Source organism: Ambystoma mexicanum, chromosome 12, assembly GCF_040938575.1.
Source record: "Ambystoma mexicanum isolate Mex_15411 chromosome 12, UKY_AmexF1_1, whole genome shotgun sequence".
Classification (NCBI taxonomy): domain Eukaryota; kingdom Metazoa; phylum Chordata; class Amphibia; order Caudata; family Ambystomatidae; genus Ambystoma; species Ambystoma mexicanum.
The window spans coordinates 1,185,120,699-1,185,135,674 of NC_090936.1; the positions used below are offsets into that span (position 1 = coordinate 1,185,120,699).

The following is a 14,976-nucleotide window of genomic DNA, read 5'->3' on the forward strand; positions in this document are numbered from 1 at the left end:
GGGCGCCAACCGCCTGTCTTCTTCTTGACGAGGAAGTACCTCGAGTACACTCCGGAGCCACGGAGCCCTCTGGGGACGAGGTCGATGGCACCTTTCTTGAGCATCGCCTTTACCCCCAACAGTAGTTGAGGGACGTGATTCTCCTGCCTGGCCTCGGGAGGAATGTGAGGGCACTTCTTTTGGAATTCCAACGAGTGCCCGTTGGCCAGGGTGTCCAACACCCAACGGTCGTTGGAGATGGACTCCCACACGCTGACGAACTTCGTCAGCCGGCCTCCCACCGGGGTGCTTTGGTGGGGGCCGGACAACCCGGCCGGGTCAGTCTAGCTTGGAGGTGGCATTGCCGCCTTGGCGACGGCGGCGGGAACCCCCTTGCTTGCCATAACCTCTGTAGGCCTCCTGGGAAGAGGAGCAGGCCACCTGGCGGTAAGTGGAGGAGCCACCGCTGGATCCTTTGGAGGCACCCTGTCTGCCTCCGGAGCTCCGAAAGGGCCGTCGCTGTTGAAGCACCGCCAAGGCCCGGGCCATCTCTGAGTCGGTCTTGATGGCCTGTAGGGACTCATCCACCGCCTTACCAAAAAGGTTGTTGCTGTCGAACGGTATGTCCAACACGCTGGTCTGGACGTCCTAGCGAATGTCTGTCGCCTTGAGGCATCCTTGTCGTCTGAGGCAAACTCTGTTGCCCAGTTGGCGAAATCCGGTATCGGCAATGTCCGTTGCCACCATTATGGCGTGATCCGACGCCACCTCGCCTTCCTGCAGAATTTCTAGGGCCTCCACCCTTTTGTCATCAGGCAGGAAGTCTAGCAGGGGAGCTATATTGAACCAGAGCTCCCCGTCGTAGCGGGCCACGATCGCTAAGGCATTGGCCGCCTTAATCGTCGTCGCCGCCGACGAGATGACTCGTCGTCCCATAGAGTCCAACTTCTTGCCCTCGCTGTCCGGCGGGGAAGTGGAAGTTGAAGCCGCCGCACCCGTTGCCTTCTTCTTCGCTGCTGCCGAGACGACAGAGTCCGGAGTGGGCTGGGCCCTGAGACACAAGGGGGCAGCATCGGGGACTTGGTACTTCTTCTTGTACCTGTCCCTCTTGGCTGGTGTCGTGGAAGGGTTTAAGGACAGCAAGCCCCTTGTCCCAGATGTCGAGTAAAGGCACCGCGAGGACTGTCTTCCTCTTGGCCTCTCGTCGTTGGTACAGAAACCCCTCCTTTTTCAGGGCAGAGCTGGAAGAGCTCGGATGCCCTGGTTATCATGGCGTGGAAGGAGCCAATTTCGTCGGCTGGAGACGCCCGCAGGGGAGGGGGGGTGACGACGGGATGTCCGCTGTGTCATCGCCGCCGTCATCGTCCGTCCCTGTCGATGTATCCGTCGCCGTATCCTCTCTAGGGTCCGGCGAGGGGGTTGAGGGGTCCACCGGTCTCGCAGGCACGAAGGGCGGAGCGTGGTGGACGCTCCTCCGCTTGTTCGGAGGGCTTCCCGACGGGCCTGGTTCTGGATCCTCTGTCGGGGTCCGTGGTAATCTCGTCCTTATCTCGGTGCATAAGGATTGGATTGCCAACAAAATGGCCGCCGAGCTATCCTGGGGCTCGGGCAATAGCTGCGACGGACAGGATGGCCCGCTCCACTGGGACCTGTTCGTCGTCGCTATCTTCGATCACGTCAGCAGGGACCACCCCCTGGGATCGAACCTTCTCGAACCTCTCGTTGAGGCCCTTCTCAGTTTCCACCAGTTCCTCCTCAGAGGCTGATTCCGAGTCTGTAATGGCCACCGGCCCCACCCCCCTCCTCTTTTTCAGCCGGGGGCTTCACAGGGGTCTTAGCGCAGGCTGGAAAGTGGAATCCCTGCGCGGTGGCAGGGATACTCTGGGCCCGGAGGGCGTTTCCACGGGCATAGTCTCAGCCGGCTTTGCCAGGGTCGTAGCGACCACTTCGGTAGAGGCCTTTGCCGGGCGGATCAAAGTCCTCACCACCTTAGGTGCGTCCTGGGCCTTCGCCTTGGGGGGAGGGTCAGCGCCTCGCTCCCACTTCGAGAGAGACCGGGTCCGCTCCAGTGGCCTACCCGGGTTCTCAGACTTCCTCTTCCCCGAACCAGAGCGCTGGCTCGTGGTCGAACGTGCTGGGGAAGTAGCGGCCTGCTTGCCAACCGAAGAGTCCGACCTTTCGCGGTGCTTGGCCTTCTGTTGGGCCCCCGTCGCCGGGGTGCCCTCACAGGACTTAGAAGCCTGCTCAGACTTCTTCGCCTTATCACCTGCTGTTCCCTTCTCCAGCCAGGCGGCGAGGTGGGAACAACGGTCTTGTTTCGTCTGTTCCGCAAGGTTCTTGCAGAACACACAGTCTTTCTCCACGTGCGTCTTGTCCTCATGAAGGCAGTAGAGACATTGCAAATGCTCGTCCTCCTTGAAAACGTTCTGTAATCCGAATCCAGGGCAGCACCTGAACAGCTTGGATCCGGGCGTCGAGCTTGCCTTGTCCTGGGCCATGTCCGTTGAGGTAGGGCGCAGATCTTCCGGAATCCTCCAAGAAGTATAAACTCGACGAAAACTTCACCCTTGAGGGGCGTAGAAGAATTCCGATAACAGGGACCCGTTTCGGAAGTAGAAACGGTGGAGCTTGAGGCTCGATTAAACCGAAAAAATCTCCTGAAAAAACGTGAAAACGCAGTAAAAAACTCAAGAGCTAAACACGAGGACTCCCAACACTTGAGCGTGCGGTAAAATTCTGAGGATGGCTGCCAGAGTCGGGGCTTAGGGAGAGGGCAGTCATTGGCTGGGGGCAGAATGACCCAGAGATCAGTGATTGGTTACTACGAAGAAAGACAGATCAGAAACTAAACTGATTTTTTCTTTACCGAGGATTCCCAGCCTGACGACGGGGAATATTCATGAGCATGTGAATCCATGCCAGACCCCATGCTGGAGAATCATTTATAAACTGAAAGTTTGCTAGGTCTGTACTCCGCAACACGTTATGGTCTATCCTATATCCTTCTCTTCTGGTTCTTGCTGCAAGTCTACATTGAGGCGTGCTGGAACGAAAAACACACAAACACACACACACACACACACACACACACACCTTTGCTGATCAAGGAGGATGAACAATGTTTCTCAATTGCCCATTGCAATACTAAACCCGAACTTCATAGCAGGCACACTGTAAGGCAAAAGTCTGGAAAATAGTGACATGAAAACGCTTGCATAACTTTGCAATTTTCAGGATGAACCTTTTCTACCACTTGATGAATCTAAAATGTTATTTTAACACTTGCTTGAAGCAGAGAGATAGTTCAATATCGGTTCAAGATGAAACATGAACTTCATTCTGTAAGTATGTGGGTAAAATGTTCAACACTGTTAGAACATAAATTGCTTTGTGTTCTATGGAAATTCGAACTGGAAGTCTTCATTTTTGGGGATAGTTCAATCTGTCTTGTAACACTCACTGTCCCCCACTTTAAAACAGCTTTCCCATCTCAGATATAGCATGCATACGGGAAGGCAAACAATTCTGTGCAACGCACATAACATATATGCCTGTAGCTTTTATGGTCAGAGTAGGAACTCTGGACACTGTACATGAACTTATGCATCCAAATTTGAGGAAAATTCAGCTTAAGTACTAGCCACACAAAACTGCAATAGGGGCCACATATGAACAATGGCTCACTATTCAATTAGAGGTCCTCGTGGAAAACACTATGGTAGGTCATAATGGGATGATTCACAATAAACAAAATCATGTCACTACAGCTGAGGTCCTCTTCGGTGTCCAGGAGATTTACACGCCTGTCGGACATATCAGTTTTATTCCAAGTGTCAAACACATTAATGGTTAAACAAAAGTAATACAATTGGACCACAAAATCAAATTCTTTTTGTCATGCAATACAGGGTCTTGACTTCTTTCTTAAGGTGCTAATCAACTAATGTAGTCATAGGCACATCGTTCTGACAACATGGATGACCAGTGGAGAGCTATGAAAAAGAAAGCTTGGTTTTTGAGAAGAGTTATTCAAACAACAATTTTGATTTAAAATAAAACTTTTCACTAATCTGTAATGTATCATTTTATTAGTTTTATTTCTCTCTAATAAATATAAACAAAAGTAGATAGGCAAAACCTGCTGGTGAAGGAGTTCGAGCCACATCAGGTACCATGTCAACCCTGGCAACAGATGCTGAAGTTGGTTGCTGTTGATAGTACATCTGAATAGGGAGTGTAATTGCTCTTCTTTTCACACCAACAACATGTATATGTGCTTGCCCGTTGGTATTAGGATCATCCACTCTTTTGACAGTATGGTTTGGAAAAACAGTTCTGGCAAACAAGCATAATATACTTTTAGAACTGCATTCGAAAATGGTGAAATTAAACAGTTTATAAATACTGACCATTATCGACCACAAACAACTGTTAAGATACATGGAGGAAAATAACTAATTTGCATACATATAAAATGAGCAGTTCATCATTATCAAATTACAATAGAAGAACAAGTTACTTCTTACCTGGTAACGTTCTTTCGATGGGATGTTCCTCCGACGTATTCCTAATCTTGATAGATCATCTCCAGCTTGCTGGCCTCAGAATTTTTTTTCAGTAGAGGGCGCTGCGCGTCGATGTCCCTCGAGCTGATGTCCCTCGACAGCCTCCGTATCGGCGCCGACGTCGTCATGCGTATAAATAGACTTGCGCAGCGTCCGTTGCTCAGTTCCGTTTTGACGTTAACAGTTGTTTTACATGAATTGGTTATTGACCCAGAAGGAGCGTAAGCTGCAACCACAAGGGAAGTTTTACTGAGGGGATGGATGGGAGGGGCGTTAAGGAATACGTCGGAGGAACATCCCATCGAAAGAACGTTACCAGGTAAGAAGTAACTTGTTCTTCGAAGGGATGGTGTCCTCCGACGTATTCCTTATCTTGATAGACTCCCATAGCAGTGGTGTGTAACTCGAGGTGGGAGTAAAATTGTGAGGTTTCCCCTTCAAGAATGAACAGAGTGCACACAGTTTTGCCAAATCTAGTCTCTTGGCTAGAGGAGGAATCCAGGCTGTAAAATCTTGTGAAGGTATGTGCAGACGACCATGTGGCAGCCGCACATATGTCTCGAATCGGTACCCCTCTTTGGAGGGCCGAAGAGGCTGCGATACCCCTGGTTGAATGAGCCCTAAGATTTTGAGGAGGCTCGTTCCCTGCCGGTTTGTAACATACCAGAATGGCTAAAATAATCCATCTGGAAATGGTCTGTTTTGTTATCGGTAAACCCAATTTGTGCTCCGAGTAACCTACGAACAGTTAGTCTGCTTGCCTAATCCTAGCAAGTCTGCTGATGTAAAAGCTCAAAGCCCGCCTTGGGTCCAGCCTATGCAGCCTTTCTTCCTCCTTCCCCAGATGGGAGGGGGATAAAATGAAGGTAAGGTAATCTCCTGAGTGATGTGGAATTCAGAAACCACCTTTGGGAGACAATTGGGCTTCACTTGTAGGACAACTTTGTCTTTATGAAAAATTGTACGAGGGGGTTTACAAGATAGAGCTTGTAATTCGCTCACCCTCCTAGCAGATGTCAATGCCACTAATAAGAAAGTTTTAAGGGTGAGAAACCTTAGTGAACAAGAGTGGAGTGGTTCAAAAGGAGTACCCATCAGGAAATGTAAGACTAAATTTAAGTCCCATAAGGGAACTTGGAATGGTCTTGGAGGATAGACATTGGTTAATCCCTTCAGAAATTGTATTACTAAGGGTAACTTGAAATACGATGGTTCCTCAGCAGTGCGCTTGAAGATCGATAGCGCTGCGAGATAGCCCTTGATGGTACCAAACTGAAGGCCCGAATTTGCCAAATAGAGTAGAAAAGATAACACTGTTGGTGTACCACATGAAAAGGGGTCGATATTATTTTCTCTACAACAGCTGCAAAACTTGTTCCAACGGCAATGGTATAAAGTCTTTGTTGCTGGCGTTCTTGCCGAAAGCAACACCTCCATGACGTTATCTGGGAGGTCCCAGTCCTTGTATCTCAACCTTTCAGATACCAAGCGTGAAGGTTGAGGGTTCTGATGTCTGGATGGAGAACCTGAACTCCCTTCTGCGAGAGAAGTTTCTCCTTGAGTGGAAGACGAATTGGAGGGCAGATGGACATGTCCAGAAGGTCCGGGTACCACGTTCTCCTGGCCCAGTCTGGGGCAGTTAGGATCATGGCTTCCCGGAACCTTCTCAACCTCTTGATCATTTGAGGAATGACAGGGACTGGAGGAAACGCGTACAGAAGTGGAAACTCCCAGCCCACTACTAACGCGTCCCCTAGAGCTCCTCTCGGGGGAAATTCCTTTGAACAAAACTGATCGCACTTCCTGTTGATGCTGTTGGCGAACAGATCCACTTGAGGGGTTCCCCAAAGGGTGAAGATCTGTTGAAGGACTTCCTGAGCTAGTTCCCACTCGTGGGAAGACTGTACTCTGCCTTCTCAGAGCATCCGCTGTCAAGTTTCTCTCTCCGGCTACGTGAACTGCCGATAGAGAGATTCCTTCTTGGATTGCCCAAAACCAGAGCTGCATCCCCTCTCTGCACAGAGGCAGTGATCCTACGCCTCCTCTTTTGTTGAGGTAGTGCATGACCACTGTGTTGTCCGTCATTATCAGGACATTTTTCCCCTGTACTGATGGCAGGAAAGCCTTCAGCGCTAGTCTGATTGCTCTCAGCTCTAACAGGTTGATATGTGGTCTGGACTCCGATGGAGACCAACGACCGCTGATGGTCAAGTCGTTGGCATGGGCTCCCCACCCTCTGAGTGAGGCATCTGTGACTACGATTATCTCCGGCCATGTTGCCAAAACAGTTCTCCTTTCAAGATGTTCTCCTGGCAGGCCCACCACTGAAGGTCTCGAGCCACCTTGTCCGGAACCTGAAGGCGATCTGTCATTCTCCCTGACAATTGCGACCACTGAGTTCTTAGTGCCCACTGAAGAGATCTCATTCTCAGGCGAGCCTCTGGCACAAGGAAGATGCAGGATGCCATGAGGCCTAGCAACCTCAAAAAGCCGAAGGCTGGGAGACGTTGGGCATTTTGAAACTTGGTGACCATCTGCAGAATATCTTGAGCCCTCACCTCTGGAGGCGAGGCTTTTCCCAGGGAAGTGTCCAGGACCGCTCCAATGAACTGGAGTCTCTGTGATGGTATCATCTGTGACTTCTTTAAATTGAGGGAGAAGCCCAGTTTGTAAAGGAAGTGGCAGACATAATCTAGCTGGATCTGAGCTTGTTCCGGAGATACAGCTCTGATCAGCCAATCGTCCAGGTAGGGGTAGACGTGAATCCCTTCCCTCCTTAGACTTGCAGCCACTACTGACATTAGCTTGGTGAAGACCCTCGGGGTGGAGGTCAGCCCAAATGGCAGAACTCGAAATTGATAATGAGAGCCGCCAATTGCAAACCTCAGGTATTTCCTGTGTTTGAGATGGATTGGCACATGGAAATAAGCATCCTGAAGGTGCAGAGATACCAGCCAGTCCTGGAGCTGGAGGGCCTGAAGGATCTGAGAAAGAGTTACCATCTTGAACTTGACCTTCCTGAGGAACTTTTTCAATTCTCGTAAGTCCAAGATAGGTCTCAGTCCTCCGTCCTTCTTCGGTATTAGGAAGTAGGGGGGAGTACCAGCCCTTGTTCCTCTCCGATACAGGTACCGGTTCTATGGCACCTTTCTCCAGCATGTCTACAATTTCCTGCAAGAGGAGCGGATCTGGAACTTTCCGAGAGCTGGTGCCCGGTAGATGACTGAGGAATGCGTAGAAAAGGCAGGCAGTAACCTTGGGCAACTGTCTCCAATGCCCAAGCATCTGACCTAACAGCCTGCCATTCCGTCAGATGTTGACTTAGTATGCCCCCTACTGGTGTCTTGTGAGGAGAGTCCTTAGAGTGATTTATAGGCGGCTGATGCAGGTGCCGAGGGTAAAGAGGCACCTGCTGCTGTGGCTTTTGTATTTTTACCCCGTCCACCTCGGGTGAATCTTTTTTGACCTCTTTGACCTCTTTTCCGAATGCGGAATAAAAGCGAAAGGACTTACCTCTCCAAGAGGTTCCTGAGGCACGATATGGCGTTTGACGGATTGCAGCACCCAGGGATTTTGCTGCTGCTTTGGATGTCTAACTTTTCTAGGCTGTCATCCGCCTTCTTACCAAACAAAGAAGAGCCGTGAAAGGGCATATTTAAAAGTCTGGCTTGTACATCTGGAGCAAACCCAGACTGTCGCAACCACGCAAATGTGGGGGATGTAGTACTTGCCGCCATGGCCCTATTGATGCTGTCAGCAGAATCAATGCCAGTTTGAAGGGATTCGCACATTGCGTCTTTACCATCCTTAATGATGTTTAGAAACGCTTCCCTTTCTTTTCCCTCTGGGAGGCAGTCAGCCGCTGATGAAGCACACTCCCAAAGTGTATGGCTGAACCTTGCGAGCGTATAAGTAGCGTTGATAGATTTCAACGCCATGCTACATGCAGAAAAAACTCTCTTAGCCATAGAGTCGTATCTTTTGTCATCCCTGTCCTGTGAAACAGTAGGATATGCCGATCTACTGCCTGATGCAGTTGCTGCTTGACTCTCTGGAGTTGGATGTTTAGACAAAAATTCAGGGTCAGTAGTAGATACCATATATTTGGCTGATAACTTTTTGTTAACCACCGGGATAACCTCAGGAGTTTCCCAGTTAGCCAATATTTTTCTTTGTAATGCAGCGTGAAATGGAACCACAGGATCCTCCTGTGGGCCTTTAACTAAAATGTCTGTAAGGTCATCCTGTTGGAATGCAGGTGAAGGTGTAGACCAACCCATGAATTCTATAATTCTTGCCATTAAAATTCTGTAAGGGGTCTCAGAAAGTTCCCCTGGGTCTGGTTTGGCAAATTCCATTTCTGGGGAAGTATCTAACCCACTTGCCTCATGTAAGGATTTTCGAAGGTCCTTCAACCTATTTTCCTCAGAGGTAAATTCCTCTGGTTCTGGTGTTGCAGATCACTGCAACCCAAAGGGTCTTTCTTGATCCGAATCCTCCCCTTCCTCATAAATTGAAGACAAAGGTCTGAATTGATCAGACGTTGGAAATGGCTTAAATCCCATTTCCAGAGCAGAAGGGGCTAAATTTGTCATAATTGGTTGGGAAAACGTCGACGCGGATGTTAAAGGCTTCGAAAACACCGAAAAAAGCGTCAAGAAGATTGGAAGAGGCCTCGAAGAACTCGAGAGGATCGGGATCCTACTCGAGGTTGTCGATGACCTCAAAGTCATGTTAGAAGCTCTGGGTATAACCACTGGCTGTGAGGTAGTGACGCCGTGGGTTTGCTCTTTTTCGCCATCGGCGTCAAAGATGGCGTCGATTCGATCGACCTATGCGTCAATGAGCCCTTCGATAATGGCGTCGATGACGCATTTATTAGTTGAAGGGACCTTCATCGATGGCATCGATGGCACAGTGCCTCTGCTCGAGGGTTCGTGACGCTCTCGAGTAGTTTCTTTCACCCGGTGCAACGACTCACGGCGTTTAGATTTTTTGGGTCTTTCACCCAGGTTATCACCCTCAGCTGTCTTCGAGGGGGTTGAGGCTGCTTTCTCGAAGACGCTAAGCATCCTTTTATGGAATTCCTCCCACTAAGCCTGAGAGCTATGTTTTGTGGGGCAGGTGACTCTTTCCGGAGAAACAGAAGACGACGACGAGGAAGGGGATCTTTGACGTCTCTTACTTGAATGCTTGGATCTCGAAGAGTGGTGGGAACTGCTTCGAGACCTAGAACGAGAATGTTTCCTTTGTCGGCGAGGAGACTAATGTCTCGACTCTGCCGAGGAAACTTTCAAAGGAGTTTTAACTATCTTACCTCTCTCAAGCTTCCCCTTACGCTCCTTCAAGGCTTTCGCCGTCATGGACATGCAGTCCTCGCACTTCGAACATTGGTGCTCCGATCCCAGGCACCACAAACAGATCCTGTGAGGATCTGTCAACGACATTTTCTTTCCACAGTCTCAACATTTTTTGAAGCCGGACCGTGGAGTCGTCGGTCGGATCAGGAAGCCATTGAGTAAGAGTTAGTATTCTCGAGGAATAATGAATATATTTTCTGACTAACGAATTGAGCAAAGCGATTCCGAGGCACACGAAGCGCGGAAAAACGGAACTGAGCAACGGACGCTGCGCAAGTCTATTTATACGCACAATGACGTTGGCGCCGATACTGAGGCTGTTGAGGGCCATCGGATTGAGGGACATCGACGCGCAGCGCCCTCTATGAAAAACAAATTCCCAGGCCTTATCAAGATAAGGAATACGTCAGAGGACACAATCCCTTCAAAAGCGTGCGCTACCACGATTGTGTTCACAAGCTAGCCTTCTCCCAATGATCTCAGCCTTCCTTTCCAAAGGCTTCCCAGCTTTAGTGTGGCAGAATCAGATAGCAGATGACACCCAACGAGAAAGTCCTTGCTTGGAGATTGCCCGTCCTTTGACGGACGGTCCATAAGCCACAAACAGCTGTTTAGAAAGTCTGAACTGAGTAAGATTCAAATAAAACTTAAACGACCTCTTCACATCCAGCGAATGCAAAGCCCGCTCTGCAGGCGTAGAGGCTGAAGCAAAGAACGAGGGCAACACAATAGAAGAGAGTTTATGAAATGTGGTTGGCACTTTTGGGATAAAGTGCGGATTAGTAGCCAACACCACCTTGTCCTTGAAGAACCTCAAGTATGGAGGGTCCACAACCAAAGCTTGCAACTCGGACATCCTTCTGGCCGAAGTAATGGCCACCAGAAAATCCACCTTCCAAGACAAAAACTGCAAAGGCGTCAACAACATTGGTTCAAACGGCGGCATCATCAGACCTGACAGAACCACATTAAGGCTCCATATTAGGCAGAATCCTGTGCAGTGCCCTTAGGGACCACTACACACAATTAAGACTACAGGTGGCAATACAGGGTTTACCTTTGGTACAAGCCTGTACTACTATGTTAAAGTGGTAGCAGTAGCAGCACAGCCAGGCCTATCTTAAGACTCAAGAGTATATGAGCAGTAGCAGAGATTACACAAAGGGACCACAATTACTGTCACTCAAGCAAACGCTGACTCAAGGTTTCAGGTAGAAAAATATAAGTTAATTTATTTTTAAACCATTTGTTATAAAAACAACACTTCTAATAAATTCAAAATCCCACATAAAATACACTACAATTAACCAAATCACTTTGTACAGTATAAATCAAGGTAAGTACTCGGTGTTTGAATGGACCGGTGTTAGGAAACAAGTAACGTTACCGTGAATACAATTGCAATCACTTTTGACAGTTCGGTCTACTAAATAAACGCGTATCCGCGGCAAGAATTGCACCCGGGGCAAAAACACACTTAGCACTTGAGATACCCAGAGGGAGTTGGGAGAAAAAAATCATAGACAATACTTTTGTCAGGCAAACAGAATCGAAGAACACTCAGACAGAAATTCAGGAGTCAAGGGGCCAGTGTCAAGTGGAACTGGGTTCCTGTTGCAGAGGATCACACAGTGGGACAGTTCACGATTCAATGTAGCCAAGAGTACTTAGATATTGTCAATGTTCGGAAGCAAAAGTTATAAGAAGGAGGGAAAATAAGGGCAAGCCTTGTAGAACGTGAAATAGTGATTCACCCAAATTCCTCAAGCAGGACACAGTACCTTTCTCAATAAAGAAGCTGGTGCCACGGCAGTTGTTCCTGGTAGTTTCCAGCAGACACACGATTCCTAGAGCTTCGGCAAGGAGGACGACGATGAGGGGGTCTGCACCACACATGGATGAGGCCGGCAGCAGCGACGACTAATAAAAGGGGCACTACTTAAAAACAGGAGAGGCTCTCCAGGTGGCTATCCGGACTACTACAGCAGTGTGCAGCGATTTCGACCATGAAGGAAATCCTCTGGCTGTAGAAGACGAGCTGGTTATCCCCACCAGGCTCAAGGGAAGAAGACACCGGACTGGATCTTCTCTTAGTCGTTGAAGGGTAGATAGCTCAGGACTGCAGCAGGGCTTCACCGGGACGGGATAGTTGCAGCAGTCGACCTCTCCTCCGCTTCTCTTTGGTTCCTTGTAGTTCCAATGGCGACTCTCTGACTTCCAGCCCAAGAGACCTGCTTTTTACGCGAAAATCCCCCATTCACACAGCCTGGCTGTCAATCACGCAGCAGGGGGGTTGTCCAGCCCGGACAACCACCCCAGCCAATCATGGAAAAATGTGACTTGGGTTTCCTAGGTTACCCTGTGCAGGGGGTGACTACCCCTCCCTCACATTCAACCCACCTAGACACCCAGGTGCCTAGAGGGGGGCTTCTTGGCAGAAGACCGCCAAAAGACAGTGAACAAATAAGGCAAACCTGGTTTGCCGCGCAAAGTAAAACACAAGAAGGAGTTTAACTAAAAGAAGTGGTGAATAAACCGCACCAGAGCCAAAAGAAAAAGTATTTGGTCAAGCGGGTTAAAGTTCCAGGCTAATACATTAGCCTACAATACTACCACGTTTATGAGATAACCGCGGTAGGAAAGTTAGGGTAGATACCACCGCCACCAGCCATGTCTACATGTTAAAAGAGCGAAACAATGCTCTAGGAGGTACAGATAAAAAGGGTTACGGATTATCCCCTTCCAGTACTCCTTGTAAGATGGTGTGTACTGGATCTGTGGTTAAATTGACTAAGTAAAGTTAATGGCAACTTCACCCTTTTCTGGGGGACAGTAGTCAGCCTCAGAAATGGAGTTGGTGGGACGTCTGCACGACAACCCTGTGTCACTGCACTGAAGGTGCTGTATAACACACAAAAGCAGGGGGCCACTGAAGTGGTGTACTCCAGAGCCCACAATCATAAAAACAGGTAAAAGACACATATCAAAACATGGGTAAGAGTGGGGAAAAGCTCACACTTACCACGTTGAAATAAATAACTCCAGAGATCCAGCAAAGCTGCTGAGGGACTCACTAGGTAAGGGAAATTAGCCATGAAATGAGAATTCTCCCTAACACTCCACACCGGAGGAAACTTCTTGACAGGAAGAAAAGTCTGAAACAACCCCTTCAAGAAATGCTTGATGAGGAGATCACTAAACAGAGGCGCTGCATACCGCTTTCGAGTAAATCTACAAATTGCTGCGAAGTGTACCTTTATGGAGGAGAACGGCAGACCCTTTTCCGCCAACTGCAACAAGTAGGGCAGAACTTGCCCTTACACCACACACAAAACCTTTTCCATTTACCCACATAGGAGACATTCGTGGACAGAGCTCTTGCCACTTCCAAAATGCGCCGACAGTCACCAGAGAGCTTTAGCAGGCCAAACTCGGAGAAGTCGGGAGCCAAGCCGTCAGGCTGAGAGATCCCGGACCGTGGTGCCAGACAGCACCCTTGTCCTGAGACAGAAGGTCCCGAGTCACATCCAACCGAATCTGCTCCGCTACAGACAGATGAAGGAGATCCGAGAACCACGGCTGCCTGGCCCAGAACGGAGCCACCAGAATCACACGGCATGGGTATCTCTGAATCCACTGGAGGGTCCGTCGAATGAGCAGAAAGGGAGGAAATGCATAAGCGAACAGGTCTGTCCACGGAACGAGAACGCATCCCCTAGAGACTCGAGATGAGCCCACATGCTGGCAAATTCCTTGCACTGTTTGTTCTCCCTCGTTGCGAAGAGATCCAACGAAGGACGGCCCCATTTCCGGAAGATCATGGACACCAGTTGCTCCTTCAGCTGCCACTCATGGAGCTGGCCTACCTCCCTGCTTAGTGCGTCTGCCTGCACATTCAACACTCCCAGCAGATGAAACGCCACGATGCCAATGTTGTGCAACAGAGCCCAATGCCACAGTTCTTGTGCTTCTTTCGACAGCACCCTGGAATGCGTGCCCCCCGTTTCCTGAGATAAAACATTGCGGTGGTATTGTCACTCAACACCCTCACCATCGAACCACGTATGCACAGCAGAAACTATTTTAGACCCCAATGTACCGCTCTCAACTCGAGCACATTGATGTGGAACCGCGACTCCACCAGAGACCACAGGCCACGAACCTACAAGCCCTTTAGATACGCCCCCTATCCTGTCTGAGAGGCATCTGTCACAAATGTAAAGTGGAACTCCGGTTTCAGCAACGGCATGCCCCGAACCAGATTGTCCGAGCACTGCCACCATCAAAGAGCTTCCACCAGACCGCCGTCGATCACCACTTTGTCGGACCACGATCCGCGACTTTGAGCCCACCGGTCGGCGAGGAACTCTTGCATGAAGAGACAGTTTTTCACCAACGGAATGCAGGATGCCATGGCCCCCAGCAGTGACATGTAGGTCCAGACCAACACCCTTGTACGATCTTCCACTCTGCCGCTCTTTGCTGGAGCTTCAGAACCCTATCGCCTGAGGGCCTGACAAGACCTAGCTGAGGCTGAAACTCTGCCCCCAGAAACACCAAGTCATTGGAAGGCGACAGAAAGGACTTCTCGAAGTTCACGGCGACGCCTAGCCGTTGCAACAGCTGCAGGGTAGCGCCAATACTTTCCTGCGCCTCCCTCGGCGACAAACCGCATACCAGCCAGTCGTCCAGGTATGGGTAGACGCAATGACCTTCCCGTCGGAGCCACGCTGACACCGGCGCCAAACATTTTGTAAATGTCCTGGGAGATGACTTTAAACCGAACGGGAGCACCCAAAACTGGTAATGATCTTCTCCTACGACAAAATGCAGAAACTTGCGGTGCCGTCGACAAATGGGAATGTGGAAATATGGTCCCTGTAAATCCAACGAGGACAGAAACTCACCCGGCTGTACAGAATGAATGACTTCCTGAAGCGTGAGCATCTTGAACTTCAGGCGTTGCAGAATCGTGTTCAACTTTCGAAGATTCAGAATGGGTCGCCACTTGCTGTTGGGTTTCTTCACCACAAAGTAACAGGAACAAACCGCTTGGCCTTTCTCGGCCACCG

General features: G+C 49.5%; 1 protein-coding gene across 1 annotated transcript in view; it reads right to left on the reverse strand.

Moving 5' to 3' along the window:
* The window catches only part of ARID2 (AT-rich interaction domain 2), a 1,843,885-nt gene that overhangs the window by 391,658 nt on the left and 1,437,251 nt on the right, over window positions 1-14,976 (reverse strand). Inside the window, exon 14 of the mRNA XM_069629837.1 lies at window positions 4,118-4,314. Coding sequence (XP_069485938.1) covers window positions 4,118-4,314 — 197 coding nt within the window. The remainder of the gene's footprint in view (window positions 1-4,117; window positions 4,315-14,976) is intronic.